The sequence below is a fragment of the Pipistrellus hanaki genome (assembly GCF_964339955.1).
Source record: "Pipistrellus hanaki genome assembly, chromosome: 2".
Lineage (NCBI taxonomy): Eukaryota > Metazoa > Chordata > Mammalia > Chiroptera > Vespertilionidae > Pipistrellus > Pipistrellus hanaki.
In genome coordinates this window covers 164,881,756-164,902,456 of record NC_140504.1, presented here as the reverse complement: position 1 = coordinate 164,902,456, position 20,701 = coordinate 164,881,756, and the positions used below count along the sequence as shown (strand labels likewise).

Genomic DNA, 20,701 nt, shown 5'->3' with positions numbered 1-20,701 from the left:
GTGCTGAAATCCAGTTCTGGATGAGAATCTGGGAATCCAGATTCATTGGGGGAGAAACTAGATTGTCTGGCAGTGGGCAAAACTTGAGGGCGGCTTACTCTTAGAAGTGCTTGCAGCAATTACCAAGGGACACTGAGACCCAAAGGCCTCATAGAGCAGGGCTGACCGGAAGCCAAGACTGTCTGCTCAGCCCTGAGACTCTGCCCCATCCAAGCTGAGCAATTTTGCAAGACTTGTCTCATAAGACTGTTTCTAGCACAGAAGTTATCCCTGGGTAGACACAGCTGATTCTCACAGCCAACTGGCCTGAAAGTCAATTCCTCCCAGTGATACCAACAACAATCAAGATGTAACTACAACAAGGCTGTACACACAATCCACAAAGCGGTGCACCAAGAGTGTCCACCTCAGGTAACTGGGGAGGCTGAGCCATTGGGCCATATAGGAAACCTAGCACACAAAGCTACCCTACCAACTCAGGGAAGCAGCGAAAATGTGGAGACAAAGAAACAGATCACAAACGAAAAAAATTGAGGAAAACAAATTATTGGATATAGAGCTCAAAACCATGGTTATTAGATTTTTCAAGAATTTCCTAGCAAGACCCTTGAGGATATAAAAAAGAACCAAACATACACTGACTGAACATAGAAATTAAACATACACTGACTGAAATAAAAAATATTATACAGAGACCCAACAGCAGACTAGAGGAATGCAAAAATCAAGTCAAAGATTTGAAATACAAAAAAGCAAAAAACACTCAACCAGAAAAGAAGAAAGAATCCAAAAATATGAAGATAGTGTAAGAAGCCTCTGGGACAATCTCAAGCATACCAACATCAGAATAATGGGGTGCCAGAAGAAGAGAGAGAGCAAGATACTGAAAACCTATTTGAAGAAATAATGACAGGAATCTTCCCCCACCTGGTGAAAGAAATAGATTTACAAGTCCATGAAGTGCAGAGAACCTCAAACAAAAGGAATCCAAACAGGACCACACCAAGACACATCATAATGAAAATGCCAAGAGCAAAAGACAAAGAGAGAATATTAAAAGCAGCAAGAGAAAAACAGTTAATTACCTACAAGGGAGCACCCATAAGACTGTCAGCTGATTTCTCAACAGAAACTATGCGGGCCAGGCAGGAGTGGCAAGAAATATTCAAAATGATGAATAGCAAGAACCTACAACCAAGATTACTCTACTCAGAAAACTATTATTCAGAATTGAAGGTCAGATAAAGAGCTTCACAGATAAGAAAAAGCTAAAAGAGTTCATTACCACCAAACCAGTTTTATATGAAATGCTGAAAAGTATTCTTTAAGAAGAGGAAGAAGAAGAAAAAGGTAAAAATAAAAATTATGAACAACAAATACATATCTATCAACAAGTGAACCTAAAAATAAAGTGAATTAAAAATCTGATGAACAGAATAAACTGGTGAATATAATAGAATCAGGGGCATAGAAAGGAAGTGGACTGAAAATTCTCAGGGGGAAAGCGGTGTGGGTAGTTGAGAGAAGAGACTGGACAAAAATCATACACCTGTATATGAGTACAGTGGAGGGAGATAAGGTCAGAGGGTGGGGTGGGAACTGGGTGGAGGGAAGCTATGGGGAGGGAAGAGGAACAATTGTAATAATCTGAATAATAAAGATTTATTAAATTTTTACATATATATATATATATATATATATATATATATATATATATTCTAAGAAGCCCCATTTTAGAGAAGAGAAGCCTAAGGTATAGAGAGATCTGAGGTTGCTTGCCAAGGACCACACTGCATGATTTCACAAATGTCAAAGCACTCCTATAAGCTAAGTATTGTCATCCCCATTTTACAGATGAGGAGAGCAAGATTCAGAGAGCCTAAAAAAACTTGCCCAAGTTCACATATATTAAAAAATAGGGGAAATCTATATTCAAACCCAGGTCTGTCAAGCTCCGAAGATTGCTGGCCAGAGAGTCAACTTTCCTGGTTCACATCTCTTCTTCCTTATAACCTGTGCAGAGTCCAATGTAATCTCCCCATATATCTTCTCCCTCATTGCCTCTGAACTTACCACTGTGAGTTTAACTGGGCAGTGGGGTGTAAGAGTTTTTAGTGCCCTGGTGCACACAGTGTCAAAGAGTTTATCTCTACATCATCTCCATTTACCCGCAATAGGGAACTCTGGTGTCCCTGACCTCTTTTCTGCCTCCTTCCTGGTTGGTGCTCCTGGATGTGCCCCCTTCCTCCTGTGTTTCTCTTATTTTTCCATCTGACCTCCTGCGTTTTCATTACCAACTTACTTTCTGATCACCCTGACTGCACCCCTTCTCTTCATCCCTTCCAGGTTCAGGGAACCCAAGTGGACAGGGGCAGGGAGGAGCTTAAGTCACAAAGAAGCCAGACTCACAGGATCCCAAAGGTGGAAGGAGCCCTAGGCTGATCTGGTTCATCTCAGCTCCACTGCTTCCCACACCAGCCATGCGTGTGCCCCTTTGCAACATCTCCACCGGGGCCAGGAGAACATGAACTCATGCTGACCATGTCCACAGCTTGAACCAGCCCTCTGGCTCCTTATGTCCAGCTTTCTCCTATGTACTTCTGTCTGCCTCAGAAACCTCTTGGTCCCACTACTGGAGCTACATCCCCATCAAAAGGGCTAGGGTGTCCTTTCTCAGAGGGTGGGGTGAGACAGGGCATGCCTGGCCAGCTTCTCTAAGTTACACAACTGGTCACATGCCCTCTGTTCTGTCCATAGGTAGCCTGGTCTCTCTGCTCATCTATGCCCTCCATAGGTACAGCGCAGTGTGACCCAACACTGAGGTACCTTAGTCCTGGGCCCAGTGGTGAATTGAGGTGAAAGGATGTGGGGGGGTCACCCACCCGCTGGACCTGGCAAGTTTTTAAGTAAGGCTTGTCCCTTCAGGTCTTTGATCCCCTGCATATTTCCCTGAGAATGTCACTAGATGCCACCCCTTCGCTTTTATGCCCTCCTCTGCTGGGCCCAGGTAAGGAGAGGCCCGACATCTCCATGCAGTCTCAGGGGAGTGCCTTTCCTGCGCTGAGAGCTAGCATTTCTTTTCTCAACCCCAATATGCAGATCAGATTTGTGGGTCCCTCCCAGAATCCCTAACATTAAGCTGATAATATGGCTGAGCATCCATTATGTACAAAGCCCTCCCTGGGCCCCAAGGTGGAATGAACAGGACTCTAGAAGAAGAGGGCATAACCCCACCTCAAGGGGACACATTCTGAGAATTGAGGAGGATGACAGGTAGATGCTTCGAGACCTCCAGACTGTAACTGAAGAACAGAAGGTAGAAGTTAATTACAACAGATAGCTCTTCCCTGCCCCAGGCCCTTCCTTCCATCATTAGTTCTCCTCCCCCCTTCTTACTCCCACCATCACTAGGTCTAGGAATCAAACCTAGACCTAATTTTTATGGCCTGATTATGTGCTGAATGAAAAGGCAGGAATCTGGGGTCCAGCCTTGACTCAATTTCTGAGCTACTACATTGACATGGGCAAATTCCTTCAAATTCCTTTATGAAACTCAATTTTCTACTTTTTACATTATGAAAAATTATCCCTGCCCTCCCCCTTTCTCAAGCTTAAATGTGAATCCAAACAGACCAGAGGTGCCAGGTCCCAAGAGAATGCAGAGGAATTAGATCTGCCATGGTTCCCCAGGAAACCTTAATAGTGTTAGAAAACAATCACCCCTCCCTGTCCTTCCTGGTGCCAAGACCTTTCACCTATTTGTGTAAGAGTCAAGAAGTCAGACCTAAGCCATGTTCGAGGCCTTATACGTACTCTCAAGTTGGGTCATGAAGGAATTTGGGGAGAAGAGAGAGCCAGGTCTTATATGGGAGTAGGAAAGCAAAGTCCCTCTTCTAGAAAGCCCAGCTTGATAAAGAAAGGGGAAATGGAGGAGATATGAGAGAAAGAGGATTGAAGGTCTCCCAAATGCCTCTCAGACCACCATTAGGGTTAGACCACAATCTTTCCATTATTTCCTTCTGTAGTTAGCAAAGTCTCTTTCAAACCCATCCTGGTTCCTCCACTTGTCTTTTCTATCATTCTTTCTCCTCTATAGATACTCCTTCCTACTCTCCAACATTCACTGTTCATTCAGTAATGCCTACTCTGAGCCAGGCTTTGTGCTAGTCCCAGAGGGAACAGGGATGAATCAGACCAGATGTCTATCCTCTAAGGATCAGTCTCATGGGGAAGATGAACAAATAAACAGAAGATGACAACCCAATGAGACAAGTGTTGAGATACAGAGCATGGGCTGTTGCAAACTCCTGGTTAGGCACCCTACCTGGCCCGGGGCAGGAGAAGCTCTAGTGTCAATTTCCCCTGTAGACAGTAAGCTTCTTGAGAGCAAGGCCTGGATCTGATTCATCTCTCTGATGCATCCTTTCCTTTCTGGGTGTCTCCAAGGTGCATTTAGATTACTAGGCCATCCTGAGAGAGGAGTTATTTATAGGGGCAAAAAAAATAAATAAATAAACCTGGGCAATCCTCACTTAAAAGTCAAGTTCATTCCCAGCATCAAACATGGAGGAGAGGCAAATCCCCAGACTGAGAATGGGGGAAGGTACTCAGGAAGTAGAAGAAGTAATTATGCCTCTCTCTCTGAGTCTTAAACTCTGGCATTTATACCTGGGCTCCCAAACCCAGCTGCAGAGCAAAACACTCATGAAGATTTTTAAATTCAGGCTCATACTTGCAATATGCTAATTAGGATCTCCAGGAACTGGGAGTTTGCTTCTCCCAGTTGATTCCAGTGCAAGTGTTCCTTGTTTTGTGTTCAAAATCTCTGATCTAGTTTCCATCTACATAGGGAGCCAAGAGGTGTTCCTGACAATGAGTGTTAAGGTGATCTCCTCACCCTGAGGTAATTGGGGAGGACAAGTCATGATCTGAAACCAGGAAGATGCCACTGCTCCTGAACCAGCCTATGGGTGTGGCCAGGAGAACCCCACCTTTGGGGGCACCAATGGCTTAGATGTCCTGGGAGGTCTCTCAGGTAATAGCACTCATTTTTGCCTTCACTTTAACTTTCTGCCTTAAAAATTGAAATCTTTACACTGCACAGAACAAAGAGGACACTGGCTAAACTTTAAATGAGATTGCCTAATTTTATGATTATCCAGGTTTTTTGCACTAATACTATAAACAAGCCTTTATCAGAGCTCTTACTGAACCTTGGGCCTCAGAATGATGGAAAGGAGTTTTTGGCCTGCCTGGTCCCCAATTTTAAAGTGCCTCCACTGGAGTGGCTTAGCAGTTTAGTGTCTACCTATGGACCAGGAGGTCACTGTTCAATTCCCTGTCAGGGCACATGCTCAAATGGGGAACTAGACCAGCTCAATCCCCAGTGGGGGGCATGCAGGAGACAGCTGATCAATGATTCTCTCTCATCATTGATGTGTCTATTTCTCTATCCTTTCCCATCTCTGAAATCAATAAAAATACATATGTATTTTTTAAGTGCCCCGCCCAGGCCAGCTCAGAAAGCAGGATCGAGGTGGAATCTGGTGGAAAAGCTGAATGGGAACCAAGGCTAGCTCCCAGAATATCATTTCCCTGCCAACTAGGTCTCCCCCCAGGAGATTGGATTGGATTCTCTAAAGGAAAAGGGGGCCATTTTTCTTCTCTACTCCTCCCTCCTCATATCCCCCACGTACCTCAAGGGCATGTCCAAAGAGCCAGTGGGTGGGGGGTCCTGGGAAGCTGTCCATCGCCCTGGCCAAGAACTGCCTCCGCACCAACAGATGGATGAACTTGAGGAGACATAAGACCAAGATCAGTCCCAAAGCCCACAGGCCTAGGCTGGAAAGGCTCAAGGCAGGCACCATGGCTAAAGTTGCAGCCACCAGTCTCCTCCCACTGCCCTCAGGTTCCCTTATACTCTAGACCTAGGCAGCTTGCCAGTTCCTTCCCACAGCCCTGCCCACAGCAGCCCAGAATGGGCAGAGCTTCATAAGGCAGAGACAGCAGCCCCAAAAGTTACAGACAACAGAAGAGATAGTCTGCCTGGACAACTAGTTCCAAAGGGCTGAAGAGAAACAGATGGTGGATTCCAAAGAGATTAGACAAAGAGATTGCCTTGGAGGAGCAAACAGAAAGCAATTCTTTCTATAATCATTGCCATAAAGACTTCCTATTCCTATAAGCACCTTGTTGTCTCAGGTGCTTTCTACCACTATCTCATTTAACTCAAACAAGGAGGTCACAGGTACTACTCTTTATATCAGTGTTTTTCAACCTTTTTTGGGCAAAGGCACACTTGTTTCATGAAAAAAATCACGAGGCATACCACCATTAGAAAATGTTAAAAAAATTTAACTCTGTGCCTATATTGACTATATATAAAGTAATTCTCTTGAATAGGAATCAAATAAACACAAAGAAAGTATTTTATAATTACTTTATTATGAAATATTAAGTAAACAAAATAGTGAAAAATTGTAAAATTCTTGTCTTGTCTGCACCTACGGCACACCAGGCAACATCTCGCGGCACACTAGTGTGCCTCGGAACAGCGGTTGAAAAACGCTGCTTTATATCCATATCCCAGATAATGAACCTGAGGCTCAGCTTGCCTGTGCTTTCCACTGTCCTTTTCCATATGGGCACTGGGAGGGCTTGCATTTATGCCAGGCTCATGATGCTTTGAGTCCCTTTTTAATGAGGTACTTCAGGAACAAGGTTCTAGCCTCAGAAGAGAGATTCTGGGTCAGAAAAGGGCCAACTTCACCCCAAGATCATAGTACAAATTTGACCCTAAAGAACATAATATTACCTTCAGGATGATTAGGAGGATCATCAAATTCAATCCCTCCTGGATTGATGAAGGGAGCCACTTTGGCCCAGAGACAGGGAGGAAGTTGTCTAAAGCCTCACAGCAAGGCAATTGTAGCTCTCAATTGCCCAGCCCAGAGTTCTGTTAAAGAACAAGGTTGACCCAGGTCCCAGCTTTGCCTGGGGAGAGTTTGCTATTTCTTCCTCCAGTCTTGGGTTGTAACAGTCAGGGCCCCACAGGAAACAATTCACTGTATATGTTTCAGATGAAAAGACATGGATGCAGGGCTCCTTTCAGTGGGATAGGCAGAGTTAAGGAATCAAACATGGTAGGGTGTGGCTACCAGAGACTAGCAGCAGCAGGAAACCGGAGCCTGAGGGAGTCAGAATGCAGAAATCAACCTTCCAGCAAAGCAAAGAGCAAAGTCTGGGCCTGTCATGGAGGCAGCAGTGGGCAAACTAGCAAACAGGTGAACCTGGAACTCTGATTCCAGAACTCAGATCACAGGTTCTGACTCAGAGAATGATACAATGTCAACTCCACCCCTGGCGAGACATCCTATCTAGTCCTACTCATAGGCAGAGAGAAAGCAAGATGACATACAATAAGAAGAAACCATAGGGAGTTCCTGAAATTCCACATTTGTGCTTCATTTAATTAGATCAGGACATGGAGTGCTCTTTTAAAATGGAAGTCATACGGTCAAAGAGTAGTGGTGCATAAAGAGCTACCAGAAGACTTACATAGTTTATGGTGAATTTGTTTATCTTATGATCTCAGCCTGATGGTATAATGGAGTGTTTGAGGAGATCCTGAGGGAGCTCCCATCTCTTGAAAAATTCATGGTTCCTGGTAAGAACCATTTAGGATGCACCTGGGAAGTGAATAGGACTAGCCGAGAAGATGATAAGTGGGTATAGTGGATATTTATTGATTGACTCCCAGTATCCATTCTCTGCTTCCCTCTTTCCAAGCAGTACCATGAATTTATTGCCTTTGGGGTTTGGTGGCATTAACCCATATTTCTTTATGAAAGTCTACATTCACATTGTGTGTGTCAAGGATAGGCACTCTACCAAAGTCAGTCAATCAGGGCTAATGACACTCGGTTTTGGTCTATAATTTAAGCTCTCTGTAAACAGACTCTCTGATATTGAATTTGAACCTGGAAGCATGTGCTCTCAGGAGTAATCAATGTGAGGAGAGCCTGACAAGAAAATACTCAATGCTGCCCAGCTGGTGTAGCTCAATGGTTGAGCTTCAACCTATGAACCAGGAGGTAATGATTCAATTCCCAGTCAGGACTCAAGCCTAGGTTACAGGCTCAATTCCCATTGTGACATGCAGGAGGCAGCCCATCAATGACTCTCTCTCATCATAGATGTTCTATCTCTCTCCTTCTTCCTTCCTCTCTGAAATCAATAAAAAAAAATATTTTTTAAAGATACTCAATGCCAAAAGAACAAAACTGAGAAATATTCAGAGAAAAATGAAATACTAGTTACATTGTTTGAACTTCTGGATCAAGCTTCACCTATAGCTAGGAGTGCCTTTGGATCTTTACATTATGTGAGCCAATAAATCTACTTTATTACTTAAATTCCATTTGAGTTGGGGGGTTTTGTTACTTGAATCCAAAGGTTTCCTAGATAGTATACTGGGGAAATCCCAGGAAAGTAGCAAAGACTTGGTTAAATTGGGCTGAAACATATTTAGGGGGCTAGCCTGTGACAAACTGAATGGAATTAACATGGAAAGGGTTAAGTGGGATGAACCTGGTATGCTTGAAGTGGTGGAAGTACTGAGAGGGCTCACAGAGGAATTCTAAAAGAGATTGCCCTGTGCAAGCCTCCCATAAGAGGGCAAGAAATAATCTGATTATGGTGAAAGTGAAGGGCATGGTTTGGAAAAGCCACTACCTGAGTATAAGGTATGAAGCAGAAACATAAACAAAGGAGCATCTTAGGAAACTGGAGTGTCAAGAGCAGAGTGAACATGAAGCCTCTAACAGAGGAGTAAGAAGGTTGGACTTTTTTGTGCTGCAGGGAACCACAGAAGGGTCTTAAACAGAGGAACAGGGTGGTCAGAGACATGTTCCAGGATGATCCCCTCTCAGTGTGGGTGCAGTCAGTATCCCTGAGCTAGCCCAGTGTGGAAGCGGCCTAGAGCCTCAGTTGGCAAGCAGGAAGAGGAAGTCAGAGGGAGAACCAGCAGGGTAAATGTTGATTATGGCCTTAGAGGTCTTGCATACCTTCTCCTGCCAACTATTTGGCCCAGCACTCACAGTCTATTTGTCACACATCCTGCTCTCCATTCACTGGCTGAAATCAGACAAGACACTAGCATGCAGTGAACCCATGATCAAGTACATACATGCGAGAATGGACCACCTTCAGGGGTCTGCAGGTGCTGAGTTTTGTGTGAGTTGAGAGAGTGCTGGCAATGTGCACCTACCACACTCAAGGAGGTGCCATGTTCCGATCCTCTCCACTTCCCTGGCACAGTAGGCACTTATAGGTGTGGGGAGAAGAAAGTGAGGAAAGGTTGTCTGGAAAATGCAAAATATTTTAGAAATACGTGCCTTTCTGGACACCTTTTGTGCTTGGGTTCCAGTAGCTGCTGCCTGGTGGGGAGTTCAAAGTTCACTTCAACCTGACCCCTTACTTGCCCAACTCACTAACCACAATAGCAATGAAAACTACCCTTCAGCCCTGCACCAGCCTTATAATGTGCACAAAGCAATGCCATGCTCTCAAGATCCTCACCACAACCCCATAAAGAAGGCCATGCAAGTAGGAGATACAGATGTGGGCAAGCACAAAGGATTGGGATTCGTCAAGGCATCAGATGCTTCTAAAGCTCCCCAGGTAATTCTAGTGTGCAGCCAAGATTGAGAACTATTGTTCTAGGTATACTATTTCCTTCCCCTAAATGTAATCTAGTCCTTCCTATCCCCTATCAGAAATTCACACTCACCACTCCCTCAGTTTGCTGAATATCCCTGAGAAATTGAGATAGGGATCAAGTTGAGGGTGGTAGTCCAAAGGTTGTAGAGACCAATTTCCTTGTCTTTTTTTCTTCTCTTCTTTTCTCCTTTTCCTTTTCCTTTATCTCCAGGGATGAGGACTCATAATTTTTCCTGATTGGCTAGCTAAACCAGTTGGCAGTGTGACCTCAAGCAAACAGTGTTTCTGTTCTTTTCTAGAGGAACCTAGATAGAGAATGAACTTTGGCATGTGGGCATACAGCCCTCCTGCAATTCCAGTCCAATTCTACCCAATTTGGCAACTCCCAGACATACGGTTCCAATGGTTTCTACCCTTTGAGACCTGATGGGGGCAGCCAGGAGAAAGCCAAACCTTTACCCTAGCATTCAAACCACCCACCACCTAAGCCTTGCCTAGCATTACCAGACAGGAACCAGTTCTTGACTTTGAGTAGGAAAGATTTCAAAATACAGGTCCATGTGATTTTGAGAGTATGTTTATTAATGCTAGGGACAGTGAAACAAAGAAAGGGCTAAGGGTAGAAGCAGCAGGAGAGAGTCTAGACAGTGCTCTTCTTTGGCTTCCTAGAAACTTTATAGGAAAGAAGTGAGCCAAGGTGGACTGTTGTTAGCTCACTGGGAAGTCAGAAAAAAAAGGGAAACTTGAAGGCAGGATCATGGAGTAAGCCAGGGACGAACTCCCACTGTTTGCTGCTCCATTGGTTGCAAGTATCATGAGGACCCTTAGAGTTTAGGAGGAAGTAAAAGTTTATGCCCCCAAAGGGGCATGGGTATGCTCCAGAGGGAGCCTACAATGGGTCTTTGTTTTAAGGGTTTTTATCTTTCTTCTGGAGTGAGTTTCTTAAGGGAGGGTTTCAGTAGAAAATTCATTAGCTTTCCAGTTGCAGTTTTAATATGCTAAAGCATCAAAATGAGCATATAAGTGCACCCCTATGTTCATAGCAGCACAATTTACAATAGCTAATATTTGGAAACAGCCTAAGTGCCCATCAGCAGATGAGTGGATTAGAAAACTGTGGTACATCTACACAATGGAATACTACATTGCTGTAAAAAAGAAGGAACTCTTACCATTTGCAACAGCATGGGTGGACCTGGAGAGCATTATGCTAAGCAAAATAAGCCAGTCAGAGAAAGATAAATACGAATATAATATACAACATAAACTGATGAACAAAAATAAATCTAGAGACAGGAAAGCATCGAATGAGCGGTCAAACCTCAGGGAAGACAGGGGAAAGGGAGGGGTAGGAGATCAACCAAAGGACTTGTATGCATGCATAAAAGCATTACCAATGGACACAGACAGTAGTGAGTGAAGGCATGTGCTGGGGGATGGGAGTAGCCGGGGAGAGGTCAATAAGGGGGAAATAAAACATATGTAATACTTTTATCAATAAAGAATTTTTTTTAATTTAAAAAATGAATGTATAGGGGGAATTTGAGATTATTCTTTGGTCTGCTTTATATTATAACTTTTTGTTGGGCCTGTCTGGCTCTAGTGGGGTTTTTGTGGTTTGTTTCCCTGTCTTTATCCATCCTTGGGTTTAGATAGCACAAATGGCGTTAATTGGGTCTCTGGCCTCTGTGTCCCCAACCACGGTGATTTAAGCCATGTATTCTCTGGTTAGGGAGAAGTATAAACCATTTGCTCTCAAAATAAGGTCTTGCAATTCATCAGCTAGCTATAAGTTGTTCAAATTGTTTGGCCTTGTTTAATTTTCTTTTCTCAGTTTCCCCATTCCACTTGCTCAGGAATTTTCCTAGCTTCTTACTATCCTGCCTCCCTTAGGAACAAACACCAGGACCTTCTTTAATTATCTAGTCTATCCAGAGGGTACAACCTGGAGCCAAAGGTGAAAAGCAAGTCTCCAGCGCCAACAGAACAATGGGGAGGTGAAGACTGAGGGAAGCTGACAATCCAGCCCCATTTCACCTCCAAATAGGTTTCCCAGTGAGTAGTTGAAGACATCTGCTCACATATCTACCTCATCTCACCAGATCATACCAGCCCTGTGCCTCTACTCATGCTGTTGTCCTTTCCTTTTTGCTCCCCTTTCCATCTTTTTTTAAAAAATTTAATTTAATTATTTAAATTTAATTTAATTAATCTTTATTGTTCAGATTATTACAATTACTGTATTCCTCTTTTCCCCTCATAGCTCCTCTCCACCCAGTTCCCACCCCATCCTCTGCCCTTACCCCCTCCCCCGCCCCCATCACTGTTCTAATCCATAGTTGTATGATTTTTGTCCAGTCTCTCCCACACCGCCAATACCCCTTTCCCCCAAGAATTGTCAGGCCATTGTCTATGCTCCTGATTCTATTATATTCACTGATTTATTCTGTTCATCAGTATTCGTATTCACTTGATTTTTAGATTCACTTGTTGATAGATATGTATTTGTTGTTCATAATTTTTATCTTTATCTTTTTCTTCTTCTTCTTCTTCTTAAAGAATACCTTTCAGCATTTCATATAATATAATACTGGTTTGGTGTTGATGAACACCATTTATTTCTATACAGGGGTGCAAACAAACAGGTTTGGAGAGTGCTGACATAAAGGGAAGGAGCAGGTCAAGGTTGCAAAATAAGACACTAGCGGGCCACAGAGGCTATGGAGGATTCACACCCTACCTAAGAGAGAAAAGACACTTAGCTTACTGCCATGCCAGGAAAAAGGCCTAGGACTCCCTGATCTTCTGAATTCTAAAGAGAGAACACACATTTCTATTTTATATGAAATCTCCCAGGTTTTAATTTTGGCATCTAATGAAATGTAACAAGAAACAAACATTGTGGGGCTACATAAAATACTAGGCTAGATGCCAGAGGCTAAGACCAACAAGTAGTAAGCATAGTTATGCAAGAAATCCACTGGAAAGCTAATGGACTTTGATATTCAGCAAGAGCTGAAAATCAGCTAGTAGTGCTGTTGACTGAATGGCTGAAGGCAGTTCCCTAACTTGATAATCTTTTTATTGTTTACCAGACTTTACCATTGATATGCCTGTTTGCATTCCTAAAGGTCAAATGTGTATTCTAGTAAATAAAAGCTAATGGGCCTGGGGATTCAGAGAGCCTCTTCCTAGAGAGTAAGGTTCCCCATGCCTTCTAAATTTATCTTTCTTGTCTAGCGTATCCATTTGTGCGTCAGCCCCTTCTTCAGACCTTGAACTCTAGCCACAAATAGATGCAGCATTCATAACTAGATGGCAGTGAAGATACCCAGTCTGTGACTTCTCTATGCCACACACTCCTTACCTGCATGATTCCATTAAGCTTAAAGAAATGTTTTAAATTTTAAAAATATAAGTCAGGAATAAACTAAAAAAATATCAAAGTATATTTGAAAAAAATATATATAATTTCTAGAAATGAGAAATATTAAATTAAAAATTGAACTGATAGCTTTAATAACAGATTAAGCCAAAAAGACAATTATAGACTAAAAGATAAGTATGAGACAATTTTTTTATAACAAAGCATAAAGAGATAAAAAGAACACATGATATTGGTTAATAAACATGGAGAATTTGGTAAAAATATCTAGCCTTACTGATCATAATTCTACAATAAGAAGAGAGAGCAAGAGTACAGAGGAGAGACAATTTGAGGAAATTATTATTTAATTATTAATTAGTGAGATTTTTTTAGGGTTGATGAAAGACAATATATTTTTAGAATCAAAAATTTAATAAATTCTAAGTGGGATAAATGAAAAAGAAATCCACATCTTAATGTATTATAGTGAGTGTACAGAACAGCAAAGATAAAAGATAATCACCAATAAGGAAGAAAATTAGCCTAATTACTTTCTAATCAACAGCAACAATGAAGCTAGAAGATGTAGGTTAATATCTTCAAAATCTAAGAGAAAATAACTATCAACCTAGATTTGTATACCCTGAGAAAATATCTTTCAAAAATGAGCTGAAACCGGTTTGGCTCAGTAGATAGAGTGTTGGCCTGTGAACGTGAAAAGTCCCAGGTTTGATTCTGGTCAAGGGTATGTACCTTGGTTGCAGGCACATCCCCAGTAGGAGGTGTGCAAGAGGCAGCTCATCGATGTCTCTCTCTCATCAATGTTTCCAGCTTTCTATCCCTCTCTCTTCCCCTCTGTAAAAACTCAATAAAATATATATTTTTTGAAAAATGAGAAGGAAATAAAGACATTTTCAGACAAAGAAAAGCTGAGAGTTTGTCACCAGCTCAAAAAACATACTTCAAAACTAAGGAAAGTAGATTCTGGAAAGAAGGTCCAACTTGCAATAGTGCATGGAAAAAGTGACAGTTACATGGGTAAATGTACATAAACATTGACTGTATAAAACAACAAACACCAGGTTTGCTAGTTTTGGCAGTCCAACATCCCCTGAGGGTCATGGATTATGAGATGGTGCAGGCCAGGCTGAGGGACCCCACTGGTGCACAAATCCGTGGACTGGGCCACTCTCTCTCTCTCTCTCTCTCTCTCTCTCTCTCTCTCTCTCTCTCTCTCTCTCTATATATATATATATATATATATATATATATATATATATATACTAAATTAACTGATAGTAATAATATGTAGGCACCAGGAGGGGAAGGTAAGAGTTAGTGTTAAAAAGTCCTTAATTATTTAGGAGGGGATAAAGTCTTGATTTTATTTTAATGCTAAAATTGGTTATGTAAAGTATACATTTTAAAATTTCTAGGTAGCCACTTAAAACTATAATTTAACAACTTTTAGCCCTAACTCATTTTGCTCAATGGTTGGAGTTTTGGTCCTCAGACTGAAGTGTTGTATGTTTGATTCCAGGCAAGGGTATGCCCTTTGGTTGCAGGCTTAATCCCTGAGCCCTGTCAGGGCTGGCGTGGGGGAAACCTATTGATATGTCCCCCTCACAAGGATGTTTCAACCCCCAATTTCACTCTTTCTAGAAATCAATGGAGAAAACATATATATCCTCGGGTGAGAATTAACAAGAACAAAAAAGAATATAATTTAAAAACTTTTAAACTTGAAGGTGAAAAATGGAATGAGAAAATGGTCAATTAATCCAAAAGAGAGTGAGAAAGAAAAGAAAGAACAATACAGAAAAAGTAAGGAAAGACAACTTTTATAGAAATAAAAACTAGAAAGCACAAAATAAAACAGAAGAAAGATGATATAACTCAATGAGAGGAGGGAGGACGGGGAGGGAACAATGTTGCACCCAGCGGAGAGGGAGATTGTGGGGGATTTATACAGAAGCATACTGAGAACACTTTTGGTGACAGTACTCAGTAAGCAATTTGGGTGTCTTAGCCCACCCTAACCCTGAATAATCTCCCACAAACATGTCCCTCAGAAGTAGAATTTAAATAAAAAGTGAAGTACTTGTTATGAAAGAGCATAAAACAAGTACTCCAGGTACTCCCCATTTCACTCCCAAAACATATCACCCATTCCAACCAGGATTCTTGAGAAGATTAGATGCCAAGATTTCATTTGCATATGCATATAAGGTGCTCCATGCAGTTTAGTGCATCTTTCTTTGGGTTTCTTCTCCTGAGCCTCAGGGCAGGACTGAGTCAATTGTAGGGACTCATCAAAAAGGCTTGGTATCAGACCAAATTGGAGGGGAAAGAAAGGGGCGGACTTCAGCGCTTCTGCGAGAGAGGGAAAGTAAGAGACATAAGCCAGGCAGAAAAAGATAAGTATCACATGATCTCACTCATATATGGAATTAAACGAACAAAATAAACTGTTGAACAAATAGATCTAGAGACATAAAAGCATGAACAGATTGTTGAACCTCAGAGGGAAGGCAGGGGTGGGTGAGAAGAGATCAACCAAAGAACTTGTATGCATATATGCATAACCCATGGACACAGACAATAGGGTGGTGAAGGCCTGTGGTGAGCTAGAAGGGGTCAATGAGGCAAAAAGGAGGACATATGTAATACTTTCAACAATAAAGATAATTTTTTAAGGCTTGGTATCACACCCAATGGTGGGGAAATGCTGCTGCATTCCTGGAGAGGGGTAAGGAACAAGAGGACAGGAACTCACTGTTACAAAGCTCTTTCCATACCAGTCCCATTGCACAACCAGCCTGACGGGCAGGTACCTCTGAGCTATGAGATAGTGAGCTTCCCATCACTGGAAGTGAGCAAGAAGAACTGGAGTTCCAGGCAGTGAAACAGAGGAAGAGGGGTTGACTCAATGCCCTCAGAAACTCCTTTCTCTCTAATTCAGGGATCAGGGCTCCACTTCAGCAAAACAGGCCCCATGGTGATTCTGTCCCCAGCAAGGTCAACCAAGGATGCTGGGGCAGGTGCAAGTCAGGGCAAGTAATCAAGTTCCCGGACTCAGGTTATAGTAACACTATACTGTGGGTCCTGCTCAGACAAGTGGAGAATACTTAGGTTTAGAACAGCTTTCAAAAAAACCTTTGAGAGCTCACTAAGTACCTTGGCTCCCCGCCTTCGGCCCTGCCCTGGGAAAGATTCCCTTTTCTGTGGTAAGCAAACACTGCTTAGCCCTCAGAGAAACTGAATAGTTTAAGAAAAGAGAAAGGTCCTGTGGATTGAGCAGCAATAGAGAATTGTGGGAGTGCCTTGCTAACCTAGGAACCACGCTGGGGCCAGAAAACAGAACACAGTGTGGGGGGTGGGGGGGGGGGGACCGGGTCAGAAGAGGAGTGAGTGGAAGGTGAGGAATGTAAAAAGTGAGAGTCAACAGTAAACTCTCTCAGCATGGCTGTGAAGAGAAGCTGAGGAACACCAAAGGGTGTTTGACTTTGAAGAGACGGAGACCCGAGAATTTCTGTAATGCTGAAGGCAAGATTCTAGTAGAGAACAAGGTTGTGAATTCAGAAGAGAGGGGAGCATAAGAGGTGGATCCAGGTGCTAAGCATGAAAGAGGACATGAGAACTGCAGTGCTTGCTTTCCTGATTGTCCCTAACCGCTTCTGCCTGCAGTGCCTACTTTTGGAGAAGAGGCATGAGAATGGGGTTGGAATTTTGAGGGAACCAACAACACTGCTGGATCCTTTTTAGGCAAGAGGAGGCAGGTTTTGGGCAGAGCAGAGGCTGCCTTGAGTAGGAAAGATGAGTAGGAAATGGTGGCCATCCAGAGAAGCTCCAGAACAGTCAGATGGGACATAGGGCAGAGCTGGTACCCAGCATACTGAGGGTAGCTGAAGGAGAGCAGAATCTGCCAGAACAGGGATGGCAAACACCTCGAACTGAAAGCTCAGACCTTTGACTGGCAATGGTGAGCTGGGTGGACCTGCCCACCCCAAGCAGAGTGAATCCCTCTCTCCATGGGATTCTCTTGATAAGTGAAATTCCCACAATAATGCCTAAAGTACCAAGTTTTTTAGACATGTTGATTTTTTTTTCATTTATTCCTCATAACACAGCCTCCATAAACAGAAATTATCATCCTTCTTTTACCAAAGGGGAAACTGGAACTCAGGGTGGTAAAGACAGTTGTCTGAGATGACTCAGCCAGAATTTATCCAGTTCAGTTTGACCACAAAGTCCATCCTTTAAACTTTGCCTCTGTGTTGGAACCATCTGAGTATGAATCTGCCCCACCTCTAGACTGTGTGCTCCTTGAGGGCAGGAATGGGGTCTGATTCATCCTCATGTCACCAGTAGACTCAGCAAACTACACAGGATTATTTATTGAGAAGACTCCAGAGACAGATCATTGTATACTTAACTAGTGCTCTAAGACAGATTTTATATACAGATTTTATATACAGAGCACTAAGTTAGGTATGCAATTTTACCTATATGTTCTCAAAAATTCTAGTTTAGCACTTCTTAGTTGGGATTCAGGAATCTGTGTTTTAACAACTCCACCAGGTGATTCTCATCATGAGAGAAGGTTGGGAAACACTGATCTAGCTAGTCTGACTCTTTCATTTTGTAAATAAGGAAACTGGGACTCAGGAAAAGAAAATAGGCTTGCTAGAGTCTCACAGCAAGTCCTTACAGGTGCTGAGTTCAGAGCCAGATCTTCTGACTCTGAAGCCCCAAGAATGAGCTTTTGTTCCCTTCCCTAGGGCCACACCCCTGTTTGTAAATTCCTATTTATTTACACCATAATCCTATTGTACACTATGTGTCCTGAACCTTGGGCAGAAACAGGTGCCAGGGCCTAAGAATGCTGCCCACACTTACCTCTCTGCCTCCTCTGCCAAAGAAAACCACTTCAGGAAACTACTCAGCCAGCTTGCCCAGGTAGGTCTGAGCTAGGGGCTAAGGTTACAGGCCAAGCATTAGTGTGGCTCTCCCTTTAAGGCGCTAGAGAAGACACAGGTCAGAAACATCTGTGGGAAGAGGGCTTGATATGATTTGGGGAGGTAGCTTCAGAGCCAAGGCCTGAAGGATAAGTAAAAGATAACCAGACAGAGAAGGGTCTGGGAAGGGTATTTCAGGTAAAGGGGACAGCAAATGCAAAGACCTGGAGGTAGAAAAGTGAAGAGAATATTCATAAGTTGCAAGTTCAGGGTAGCTGTAATGAAGATGCCATGAGATGCAGAGCTTAGGAGTAAAGGGGAAGAAGATGGGATGCAGGGCTGAGTGAGACCAGAAATACTTCCCATGCAAGGAAGAGAATGCCACTGGCCACTTCAGATGGGGGGAGTGGAATGAGCAAATAACAGGAGAGTACAGAGAGAAAATTATTTGAAACAGCACTCCCTTGCCTAGAAGCTATCAATAGAATTGATATCTCTTACCCTCAGGATGGAAACCAAACCCTTTGCCACCCAGGCCTGGCACACTAATTCCTGCAAGTCACCTTGGTGTTCCCTCCCTACCTGTAACCTTCAGTTCCCGCCTCATCTCTTGCTCACTATCCCCAGGACAACTTCTGCAGCACTTCTGTACTGTTCTCTCTTCTTGGAATGCTCTTGACAGGTCAAATGTCACTTCTTCCAGGAAGTCTTACATGATACACCCCTGCAATCTGTCTCTACCCCAAGTCCCCAGTGCTAATCTCCATCATAGCTCTGCTTATACACTTTTATAATTATACTAGAGGCCTGATGCATGAAGGTTCATGCAAGAATGGGCCTTCCTTTCCTTGGCTGCTGATACTGCCTTCGCTCTGGCCAGAGCTGCCTTTCCCCTCCAGCCTGAAGCTGCCTTTCCCCTCAGGCCTGAAGCTGCCTTTCCCCTCAGGCCTGAAGCTGCCTTTCAGCCTTCCCACACTGCCCAGAGGCCCCGAATGGCTGGGGTGATGCCGAACACCTGTGTCGTTGCCATGACAATAACAAAAACGTCCTGCCCTGCCCCCAGTCGCTTGGAGCTCAGTATGCAAATTAACCTGCCATCTTTGTTGGGTTAATTTGCATACTCAATCCTGATTGGCTTGTGGGCATCACAAAGGTACTGTCAATTAGCCTATTATATTACTCCTTTATTAAGTAGACTAGATGCCCAGCACACAATTGAAATTACACAGATTGGTGCTGCAGAAGTCCAGACCTGTGCTGCAGGGGGCCAGGACCTGCTCCTATCTTACAGCATCCCCTGATCCCCCTGCCCGTGTCAGCTCCAGGGCTGCAGAGGGCCAGGACCCACGCCTGACTCAGAGCACCCCCCCGGTCCTCTTGCCTGTGTCCACTCCAGAGCTGCCTGAGCCATCACACCGGCTTGGGCAGGCTCCCCTGCCTCTGACTCTGTCTCTGCTCTGAGTCTCACCTGCTTGCACAACCTCCTCCTGTCTGATGGTGACCCATTATGGAGTCCTGGCCTAATTTGCATATTACCTCTCTATAATATAGATAACAGGAAGAGGTATTCTCTGTGCTTCATGAACTCTATGACTTTTTCCTTCACGAGACTAGAGAAGTTTCCTGTCATTATTTGTTTATTTATTTATTTTAAATATATTTTATTGATTTTTTTACAGAGAGGAAGGGAGAGTGATAGAGAGCTAGAAACATCAATGAGAGAGAAACATCAACTAGCTGCCTCCTGCACACCCCCTATTGGGGATCTGCCCACAACCCAGGTACATGCCCTTGACCAAAATCAAACCTGGGACTCTTCAATTCACAGGCTGATGCTCTATTCACTGAGCCAACTGGTTTTGGCCTGTCATTATTTCTTTAAACAGGTTCCATATTCCTTGCTTATTTTCTTCTCTTTCTGGTACTGCTAGATGTAAGTGTTGTTATATTTCATGTCCCAAAGTTTTCTTAAATTATCCTCCTGCTTTCTAATTCTTTTAACTTTTTGCTGCTCTAATTGGCTGGGGTTTCTAGCTTGTCTTCCAAATCACCAATTCAAACCTCTACTGTACTTCGTTCAATGTACATTTAATTTATTCCAGTGTATTCTTCTTTTTCCATTTTTTAAATTAAGGTGCTAGAGGCCCAGTGCACAAAATTCATGCATGGGGGCAAGGGGGTTGTTCCTCAGCCCAGCCTGCACCCTCTCCAATCTGGGACCCCTCGAGGGATGTCCCCACTGGGATCGTGCCTAAATGGGCAGTCAGACATCCCTCTCATAATCCAGGACTGCTGGCTCCCAACTGCTCACCTGCCTGCTTTCCTGATTGCCTCTAACTGCTTCTGTCTGCCAGCCTGATCACCCCTTAACCACTCCCCTGGCAGCATGATTGATGTCTAACTTCTCCCCTGCCAGCCCATTTGTTCCCAACTTCCCTCCTCTGCTGGCCTGGTCACCCCTAACTGCTCTCCCCTACAGGGTTGATTGACTTCAACTGCCCTCCCTTGTAGGCCTGGTGCTTCCCAATTTCCCTCCCCTGTGGTGGCCATGATGTGTCCACATAGGGGCAGGATCTTTTTTTTTTATTTCTTTTTATGGTCTCACATAGTTGTCCTTATTCCCCCATTCCCATCCCAAACCCCTCCCTAGATATGC

General features: G+C 43.4%; 1 protein-coding gene across 7 annotated transcripts in view; it reads right to left on the bottom strand.

The window, feature by feature from the left end:
• CYP4B1 (cytochrome P450 family 4 subfamily B member 1) overlaps window positions 1-5,910 on the bottom strand; it is a 29,189-nt gene extending 23,279 nt beyond the window's left edge. For 5 of the 7 annotated variants that reach the window (XR_014793973.1, XR_014793974.1, XR_014793975.1 and 2 more), the window contains exon 1: window positions 5,697-5,884. Coding sequence is in view for 3 of the 7 variants with exons in the window: in XM_084872363.1 (XP_084728489.1) it covers window positions 5,697-5,867 (171 nt within the window). In the remaining 4 variants the exon portion in view is untranslated. Of the gene's footprint in view, window positions 1-4,324; window positions 4,471-5,696 lie in introns of all 7 variants that reach the window. The other 2 variants (XM_084872364.1, XM_084872365.1) reach the window with 2 other exon arrangements.
• Window positions 5,911-20,701: the final 14,791 nt, after the last annotated feature.